Genomic DNA, 10,525 nt, shown 5'->3' on the forward strand with positions numbered 1-10,525 from the left:
TGTTGGGGGGTAGAGATATACAGCTTTGGTGTAACAGTAGCGTCTCTTTGAAGCACGGAACGTTCCAGTGCGAGGTGTTGGAAAACGCGTGTCCGGGTGTTTTAGTACCGTGACTACATGAGACGACGACGACGACAGGAGACGCCGAAAGCCCGAGCCCTTAAGGGACTTCGCCCATAAAATGTCGTCTTATGGAGCGAGCGACGCTTTGCAAAACAAAACCGTGGTATAAACAGAATAATGTAAGTTAAAGGACGCTAGAACCAGTGACTTGACAGATATTCCAGCCGTATACCAACAGGTCGTTCTTGCGCGCGCAGGTTCTGCTCGGCCGCGGGCGGCAGCCGCGAGGTCACCAGTAGCGACGAGGACGACGACTCGCACCGTGCTCTCGCGGGCTCCACAGCTCCGGGCACCGTCGATGGGTCGCCCTGGTCGCACGGCCACAGCAGCGTCAACGCCTCCTTCCGGCGGCTGGGGAGCAGCACGTGCAGCTCCGAGAGCGCAGCGCACAGCTTTGACCTCGCCTGGGGAGCGGGCGGCCCCCTGCGACCGCCCCAGACCCTGAGGCTGGACCTGAGCGTGACCCACCGGACAGGCGGATGCGGAGCGGACGCCAGTCAAGACGTCACCCCGGACTCGGCCGTCTACGTCGACCTGTCCCCGGACCTGCGACGCAGCGAGGGCCACTCGCTGGACAAGCTGCAGAATAAGAACTGTCCCTGCTGCGCGGCACGGAGACCCTGGAGGAGGGCGGCTCTGCAGCGGTACGCGCTCAGCGCTTCGCGGTTCTCGCTCAGCGGATACGAACCGCTGAGGCGCGAAGACTGCCACTGCTGCACCGTCGACCACGCTGTTGACTCCTTCCTGCCGGTCAAGTCGTGTACGTCCCGGGAGGAATGGCACAGGAATCTGCAGTCGCTCCCGCCACCGGCCTCTTCGGCGTTCTAAGGACATGAGCCGCTGTCGACGCGGCAAATCGTTACAGGAGCAGTTTCTCGCCCGGAATGCAACCTGCGGCTACTGCTGCGCTGACGAACAACGGCGAACAGCCATGCTGAACAAACAGCTGTGTTTGGATTCACAACAGAATCGTGTGTAAGTCGACTTTGTGACGAATTGCAAACGGCGCTTGCTTCATCATGCTGAACAACAACCAACCGCTCTGTTACCGCTTCAGTGAACGCAGTGGACATCTCGAACGTCCCTTCAGATCAAGACCAGTGCTGCTTTTCCTTTCGTAGAGGACAGGAGCATGTTCCTCGAGTACCTTCGAGCCTTTCCAGACCGGGGGCCTCCATGTGTCATCGATGGGTCCCTATCTGCATATATGGTATGCTATTGTTGCTGAGGCATCGACGAGGGCATCGTGGCCAACACGTCCATTTTACGTTCTACCGCAGTACCCACGTTTCGGCACGTCGGTCCTCGCTGTGTACAGAGCTTTGCCGTTTTCAATCGTCCGCTGCCCTCGCCGTGTGTCGACGGACTCGTCAAGCATGACGAAGTGATGGAAAAACGGAGCTCCGAGGCGTTACGGCGACTATTCCTCAATTGTGCGGACGCTGCAAGGCGCAAAAGGATTAAAGAGTATTCGAGTTATCCGTGAGGGAGTTACTTCAGGGTGCACTGTCCATGAAACGAGCACCCGTCGATGCTTCAGCTGTCTTCCCCAGCGTCAGCGAAGGCTTCAAGCGCGGACGCTTTGTGCTTACTTGGCGACTCTGTGGTACCCTCCGGATTAACAGACTCAGAGCCTCCGACTCAGTCTCCGCGGCTACCAACGCCGTCGACATTTCAAGACTATCTGACGCTTCTAAAAACAGACGGCTGTGTGGGACATATCATCATGACTAAGCCGGGTGATGTGCAATGTAAAAACCTTCGCTTTGTGACTTAACTGTTGGGTGATGTGCAATGTAAAAACCTTCGCTTTGTGACTTAACTGTTGGGTGATGTGCAATGTAAAATCCTTCGCTATGTGACTAACTGTTCAGTGCCGACTTGTTTAAGCTTCGTTCAAAATTACACGTTGCTCACCCCTGCCTCATTTCCACGGTGAATTCAAATTTAATATTCATATTTCACCAGTACAAAAATCAATGTCACTACAATGTGTTTGTTAATCTAGCATAATATTCTTTTTTAAGGCGATGGTACGCCCCCTCGCATAAATGAGCGCACTTCTATAGGTGCACGTTGGCTGCCGTACACCAGATGGCACCAGCGTTCTCTTCCGTGTTTGACGCTACTCGGTGCTGTAACAAAGAGCTTCAAGAACCGCGCCCACGGCTGACTCAAAAGTGAGATTTGCGAGACACGTGACCACTCAACTGGTGTTCTTCGGTGTTGCTCAGTGCTGCACTCCCACCAGTCGAGCACAAGCAGTGGCTGGCCAGGCTGTTGCTAGCCGCCTTCGATCGGGGTGACGCTGCAAGCTCGGCGAAGCCCGAAGGCGCACACAGAGCGTGTAGGAGCTCACGGAAGGCGTCGGAGTGTCCTCGAGAAACGAAACAAAGATATACACGGCACCTGTTATCGTTCAGCGCGGATGGCTGCGAACCGTCGGAGCGTGAGGGTTCGAGTGACGGGTAAGCCGTGGTTGTATACATAGGAACGCTTCAGTGACACTCCGTTGTGTCAGGCGACGTCGACGAACGAAGAAAATCGCCGGGGCACTAAGCGATTCAGGCATATTTGAAACGCAGTTGTGGATTCATATACTTTAACGACCGACCATTGGCCCTGAAGAAGAAAGTGTATGACAGCTGCATCTTACCGCGGTACTCACCTACGGGGCAGAAACTTGGAAGCTCACTAAAAGGGTTCAACTTACATGGAGGACGACTCAGCGAGCAAGGGAACGGAAGGTGATAGGTGTAACATTAAGGGACAAGAAGAAAGCGGAGTGGGCCAGGGAACAAACGCGTGTTAAGGACATATGTTAGTAGAAATTAAGAAGAAGAAATGGGCGTGGACAGGGCATGTAATGCGAAGGCAAGATAACCGCTGGTCATTAAGGGTAACAGAGTGGATCCCTATAGAGAAGGCAAGCGAGAAGGCAAGAAAGTTAGGTGGGCAGACGAGATCAAAAGAAGTTTGCGGGGATAAAGTGGTCGCAGTAAGCAGAGGACCGGGATACTTGGAGATCCATGGGAGGGGCCTTTGCCCTGCAGTGGGCGTAGATATGATGATGACGACGATGATGCTGATGGATGATACTTTACCGAGGAAGAATTCAAACTGCCTGTTATTATTTACACTTTAATTAAGCTTGTATGCCCACGGCCCATAGGTTTGGTCAGGGCGCTGACCCGAACTGTGTCGGTTATGTCACTTCGGTGCGCGTGGCGAGGTTATTTGCGAAGCGGTATGGGCTGGAGTGTTCGGTATACGGCCCGTGCACGCGGTCTTCAATGGGAAGCACTGTTCGTGCGTCCATGAACATGGTGGCATGCGGACATGGGAGTTCGGCTTTACAGACCCCTCCTCACATGTTTGCATGGCTATACTCGACTCGATGACCGTACAGTGTACAGCCCTTACATGTACATAAAAGAATCGCGATGAAGTTTCGGATCCGTTACACCCGCCATGTGGAGAACGGAAGAAAAAGAAGAGTTTGTGCTTCTGTGATTCCTCGCACCTCCTCTCAACGTTGTTGTCACGTGCCGAAGTCATTGTGTAGCAGTGAAACTGTACATATTTCGTTTGGTGACGAAGCAGAGAGTTCCCTTTAACAAAGCCCCTGTTACCTGATTCAGAAAAAAAAGTCCCGTAACCTCTGTTGGCAATCAATCCTAAACCTAAATCATCCCAACACAGTAACAACAGGAACACAAAATATCAAAATACACTGCCATTTTTATGCTTTCTTTTTTCGATTCAGTTTACAGAGCCGTTGAACGCTGAAATAGCCTAAACACACACTCCTTGCTAAAAGCCGTAAGTTCGAGACATTTTGGCAAACGCTGGGTGAAGACAGCAAATTCAAGTTCTATCTTCCACCCAATGTCCTAAAGGCAACACATGGGAAATAGGCCAAAGTCTTTTGACTTCATTTTGCCTTGAGTACACACATGGGCAATAGCATTGCGGAACTCAGAAAGAGAAGAAAGCAAGTCAGTTTTAAAGTTTTATACTTCTCGTCCGAAATAAAATCTTCGTATAGAAATTTAAGCTTCGTTTTTACCATAGTACATATAAAGGTAAAACTTCATGGCTGTTTGTCCAGCAGTCTATAAAAAGTACACAGCCTGCTTATGTCCTAGAGGTAACACAAAGGAAAAGTCAAAAGAAAGGCCGCACAGTCAACATGCAGGAGACACAAAGTAAACAGAAACGAAAAATTCATTTTCATAAAGGTAGTCTCGGTGCGTTTTACGTTTGAAAGTGCCACTTGGTGGTTAGTGGATGGGAATTAGGAGGGATATTTCACCTGGGTTAATGTACGAATCGGCGGGCACTTCAAAGAAAATTAGGACGAGTCGTCAATACCGCGTATACGCACTGAACTTTCCCGTAAAGATATAGCAAACCTTTGTTATACCAGAGATCAACGAACACACGCTTTTAATGAAATGCAGCTTATAACGAAGCCAGTTTTTGGTCCCGATCGAGGATTTCGATATAACAAGGGTTTTCTAAATGTTTTTAGACCATTTTGTTCGGACCGAGAAAGCTATCACCTTCACACACACACACCCCGTTTCGCCGTGTTGTTTTCACTCGTCGGTCCCCAGCATGCCAGGAACAAGATGTCCACGCCAAAGCTCCTAAATTTCTCCTCTCCTTTCACGACATATCAGCTGGCGCGCTTCCGTCAATTCCCACGATGGGCGCTGTACATACGTGGCCGCTAAAATATGTTTTGTGAAGCGAGTGGCCACAGAAAATGCAATAAAGCGTGTTGTATCGGTCGAGTTCGCCTTTTTACATTGATTCGGCTGCCACTTTCACCTCGGGTCAGTTTTGCTGTCGGTGCAGTTTCATGAACTTCCGTGCAGTTTTGCGCCCAATCGTACTATAGCTGGCCGAACTAATTTTTTCAATACGCATTTCCCGCTTCGTTTTTTTTTTATGTGAAAGTAACAGTTAACTCAATAGGCCAAAAATTTAGCGTCCCTAGCTTACAGACGACACACCTAACGGTGGGTTGTTCAAAGAATTAAAAATGAGATAATCAGTTTGAAATAAACCTGGGTAAATTTGGGTCTGGGAAGGAACCACAGTCATTCGGGCTGTGCGACAAGCATGCGCCCCCACCACCACCACAGCTCGGCGACCCTGGGAGACTGATTCTGTTGTGGCCCTCGACTTAGTAGCGTTGGTTACGCACATGTGCTGAGGGGTACACGAGTAATTGCCAAACTGAAATTTTCAAATTTTGCGGTCGTACGTATGCTGGAGCTAGGCCTGGTCTGTGAGGCGTGCCGCATAGTGAAGGATCCGGAGTGATTTTGACCACCTGTGTGGTAATCTTTGACGCGCGCCCAAACCTTGACACACGGGCGTTTTCGCTTCCCGCCTTCACATAAAAAAATTAGCAGTGGCTTAGCTCGGCTATTCCAGGATATACGAAGTGTCAGCAGGTTATTCTTAGCTTTTCTGGTTGTCTAGGATTAGCTTGATTATCATGCTTACTGCTGCTTCAATGACACACACACGGTATGCGCATGATGCGACACATGTATATTTATTTATCAAGCGGCTCCGGCGCAGCGCCACCAATCGCTCCAGAGCTAAGCTGGTTCCACAGGCGCACGCCGGTGTTGCTGCGACGCACGAGCCATCGGTTGCACACCCGGCCACCCCTCGCATGATCATCAAGTGGACCGGGCCGCCACATGCAGAACGGAGGTCTGCGAAAACGCTGGGCGCGTGGGGTGTGTTAGAGACGGCGGGCAGCGAGCAACGTTCTGTGCGCCATGTGACGCCACTGCTCCTCGCGCATGCGCAGCATGGCTCTCCAAAAGCCACGCGAAACTGCTCAACCTCGGCCAGTGTAGCTCACGCTACAAAATCAGCCACCGTGGCTGGGGTCGAACTCACGACCTTGGGCTCAACGCCGTAGCCACTTCGCCACCGCGGTGGGTGATGAATATGAACATGCTAATTACAGAAGCAAGAGATGGGTGACTACGTCCTCGTTAAATGTCCTCTTTGCTTGGCGATGACTACGCAGCTATGCCTAGCGGCAGAGAGTACGCCCACCTCCCCTCGCGGGAACCCTGGTGTGATGCGACGCTGAAGGGGGTTCCATTGTGCGTTTCCGTTGGGTCGATTACTCGAATTGCGTGAGCAATGGTCGGGTAATGAGAGAGAGAGAGAGAGAGAGAGAGAGAGAGAGAGAGAGAGAGAGAGAGAGAGAGAGAGAGAGAGAGCGTAGCGCGGACGACCGTCGACTGAGAGACCGGCCGGAGGAGAGGAGACCGCGGAGAGAGAGGGCGCTGCCCATGCGCACAGCGCGCTTGCGCCGCGCGCAGCGCTGCCCACCGGCGGAGTGAGAGTGCGCTGCGCCACGCGCCCGCAGATGTTGGGCGAGAGTGTTCGCTTTCGGAGAGAGGAGAGGGGGTGAGCGGAGGAGAGACGCAGCTGTGCGGACGCGGACGCCTACGACGACGACGACGGACGCAGGACAGGGCCGCCGGCAAGAGATGCTCATCTCAGCGTCGCATCTAGAAAGACTCAAAGGCAAAAGAATAATAATGCCAATTCGCCCCGAATCGGTGCAGTTGCTGCAAGCGCAACGTCTTCAGGGGCGGTATTCTCGTGTTTTTGGTTTGGAAACGTCCGTTTTTCGTCAGTTTTATTGTGACGTGCTTCAATTTGTCGGCGGGCTTTGGGTTGACTTTTGCGCAACTGTTCTTGTAAATACAGTTTTAACGAATAAGCCTATTTTAAATTATCTTTTATGCGTTTATTATTCGCTTTTAGCTTTCCGCTTTTAGCCAATCGGGGCTTGCTCAAAATGGACACTTTTGGAACGGACACAAAACGGACAAATACGAGAATACCGCCCCAGGTTTGTGATCAGCACTGCGGAACGACATCGCGGGTCACACGCACGTAATACGAACTTGAGAACCGTTCGCATTCATCCATTCACATTCACTAAGCCGTTACAATCCGTAACATAAAAATCTGCACGCGCATGCGCACCCGAGAATAAACAGGGCAGCTGTCTGACAGTCGTGTTTTCTTCGCGTTCAAACGTCCGGCAATTACTTGGAAAGGTTCGTTTGGTATTTGGCCTTGGTTTCTTCCATTTCACATACATTGGCCTTAGATGAATGAAAATCAAAGGGAAATGGAATTCGCTGCGTGATGGTCTTTCTCTGCGTCATCTTGATATTAGCGCGCTATGCGTGATTTCCGCAAAATCCGCAGTGCACTCGAAGGTGGTGATTGCAAGCTACGTTGTTCGTGACAGGTTATGCGGAGCGCGTCTTACAAGCATCTTACAGCATACAACTAAAAACACGTTTTAGATATTTTATCTTCAACGCAACGCTGTTTTATTTAGAACGGTCATCTTTGTCCAAAAATGTAAAAAAAAAAAACAGCAAGATCAGTCGCTTTCTGTTTTGCGCGTGGATGTGAAACACCAGAATTTTAAGATCATCCCATCCGTTCCACTTTTCGGGCCGATAAGGAAGCAGAAAAGGTGGCCTTGAGTGGCGCAAGTTTGTTTTCTGAAAGAAATCAAGGGGCTGAAAAAATAAGTAGCGCGAAAGATCAGTGTAAGTTCAATTTCTGAAAACGAGAGGTGAGCTTAAAATTGCGCTATGAGCGGGATTGGACTTCTTCCCTGGGGCCCCATGGAGATCACTTTAACGCGAGGCAGTATATGTCGCACCCCCCCCCCCCCCCCCCCCCGTTTTCATTCCGGTGAAGCCAATTTACTCTGCGCCGCTCTATGGGTCCTCCTCGCCACTGCCGACCCCTCTTTTACGACAGTTATCAAAACAATTACTCCCCTTGCCACCACCGATGCCTCGTTCATAAGTTGCGGAGTCGGCTTGCAGCTGCCGTAGCGCCGTTATCAGATGATTGCGGAGAATCAACATCAGCTCTAATGGGTGTAAAAACGCCCAAAAACTGCCGCCCCCGCGGCCGTCGAGAATAGACAGATAAGCCGCGGCCGTTGCAGCCTCAAATTACACCTCGCCCACCAACTGCGGGTCCATGCCGGTTGAAAGCAACTTGCCCCGTTGGAGCGCCGGCGTGCGCACATAATTCTTCTTTAGCTTGAAAGCCATTTCGAGCGACATTGTCACGTTGGTGGCCCTCGCTGACCAGCTGTTCATAGTTCTTCTGGCGGAAGAATAATAATAGATCTTAGTCTGGCCGCATATACAGTCTTTCTCTCTCCCTTCGCCGGTGTATGTCACGCCTAATTATGCGCCCATCCCCGGTTGCTGGTTTAGGCACGCACGGACTGGAGGTGAAGGGGGTGCATGCACGCACATTAGGGCTTAATGCCGCTACCGGTGACATCCGTTGTGGTGGTGAGAGAAAATGTCCTCCGCTATAGAGTGGTTTCTTTATTTATTATTTCATTTATTTATTTAATATTGTGAGCCTTTCTCAGGCTCATACAGGGTGGGCGTGCAAATATACACACGCGGGTACAAACCAAGCAATATCGCACATACCGAATGAAACAGAATCACAAGATGCTGGTGAAAATAAAACTTGGAAGATGAAAGCTATTGTACAAAATCATGGCCAGGTCACAAAACATAATCGTGGCATCAGCAGGTGTTACAGTGATCAGTGTGTTCGGAAGCGCTCACAAACAAAAAAAAGGGAAACTTTTACTCTTCATAAAACAATCTTTCTACATTTCGAACAAATTAATCTGCAGAGGAAAGGTTAACGCATTCACGTGGCAGTTTGTTCCACTCTTCCACTGCTGTCGGGAAGAATGAATATTTAAAAGCGTCACAGCGTGACATGAATGGTGTGATGCACTTATTATGGTTGGTACGAAGGGAGTGATGGTTAGGAGGCTTTATATAGTTGTCTTTATCTATGTTTAAACCGTTGTGATATAAAAGAAAAAGAAACTTTAAGGAACGGACACGGCGGCGGGCTGCAAGGGTCCGTAAGCATGCCCGCCTGCGGCTCAGTGTCACTGTCATGCCTCGAATACTTCGAATAGATAAAGCGAAGGGCCTTGTGTTGGACGTTTTCTAATTTGTTGGAAAGATATTTTTGATGGGGGTTCCAAACAATGCTGGCGTACTCGAGGATCGGGCTTATGAGAGATCTATATGCTGTCAGTTTTACATTAGAAGGCGCCAATGCAAGTTTTCGAAGCAGGAACCCTAGCTGGCGATATGCTTTTGTGTATGTGCTGTTTATATGTGCATCCCACTTCAGTTTAGTTGTCTTGGATGGTGTGTTGCACAGTAAATAAGATGCCTACGATGGGCAGCGATAGGGACATCCACGTGTATGTCCGCTAGAATAAAGGTCGAGGCAACTCTAGTGGAGATCAGTGGTCGAGGCCTTCGAGGTGTTAACTCGCTATGGGACGGGCGCAAGTCGTTCGCTTGGAGGAAGAAGAGCGGAAACTGAATAAGCATCATTCCGAACAGAAGCGTGAATGGGGGCGAAAACAACGGAAAGCCGCCGCCATTGCCGCCTCAAGTTCCAGCTGGTCGAGTAGCTGCGAATCCTTCCCGGATGACCAGCAACTGGCCCGGTTGGAACGCCGACGTACGCCAATATCACTCGTTGTCCGACATGTCCGACGGTGTCTTTCACTGCTAAGCACCCGCTCATGACCGGTTGCCGGTTAATCCGTGCACGGGTTGGCAGTGAAGGGGAGGGGGAGGGGCACGCGCAGCTAAAGGTTTCAGGCCCTTACTGATGACATGTCCGCTGTGTTGACTTGAGGTTTAAACGTGGCCGTCAAACATCCCAATCCGACCGGTCTGGTGTCCTCAGTGGTAGAGTGGATTGGGTAGGCGTGTTACGCAAACGGTAAGGCCTATGACGCGGTAGGGAAAGAGAGGGCTCTACGTTTGTCCGCCGGGATAGCGCTCGCGTCTTTCCAAATTTCATTCAGGGAATTGGCGCGGAAGTGTGCTCAGTCGTGAATTACAAACAAACGTGTCTTGTTTCGTGAACTCCGTTGATGGCGTCCAGCTTCGCAGGTCATTCTTTCTCACAAAGTGGAAGGGCACTAAATTTTTCTCGTGTTATTGATTTTTCTCTACTCCGTTCCGATTTAGTTTAATTTTATCCTGCCTTTCATTTGCTAGCCTATACTTCAACGTTTATTAAACCTTTCTTCCTCTCTCTCCCTTGGCCATTGGATCCAACAGCCATCGAAATGGTCGCCTATTTGGAATCCGGCGAAGCTGTCAGTATCACTTTCACCGGTATCTTTTGTGACCCGTCGTCGTTCGTCAACACCCACTTATCAGGAGTTTCAAAGCACACGCTGACATCTGTGTTAAATGGCTAGAAAGTTACCAGCTCCGTACCGCAGTGACGGTCACAAAGGATACCG

The 10,525-nt window shown here is 50.5% G+C and overlaps 1 protein-coding gene across 1 annotated transcript in view; it reads left to right on the plus strand.

The window, feature by feature from the left end:
- Positions 1 to 4,919, plus strand: part of LOC144159572 (uncharacterized) — a 38,028-nt gene extending 33,109 nt beyond the window's left edge. The window contains exon 8 of the mRNA XM_077691146.1: positions 321 to 4,919. Within this exon, the coding sequence (XP_077547272.1) occupies positions 321 to 951 (631 nt within the window). The 3' untranslated portion in view covers positions 952 to 4,919. The remainder of the gene's footprint in view (positions 1 to 320) is intronic.
- Positions 4,920 to 10,525: the final 5,606 nt, after the last annotated feature.

Source organism: Haemaphysalis longicornis, unplaced genomic scaffold, assembly GCF_048455015.1.
Source record: "Haemaphysalis longicornis isolate Haplotype H1 unplaced genomic scaffold, Haemaphysalis longicornis Haplotype H1 scaffold_10, whole genome shotgun sequence".
Taxonomy (NCBI): Eukaryota; Metazoa; Arthropoda; class Arachnida; order Ixodida; family Ixodidae; genus Haemaphysalis; species Haemaphysalis longicornis.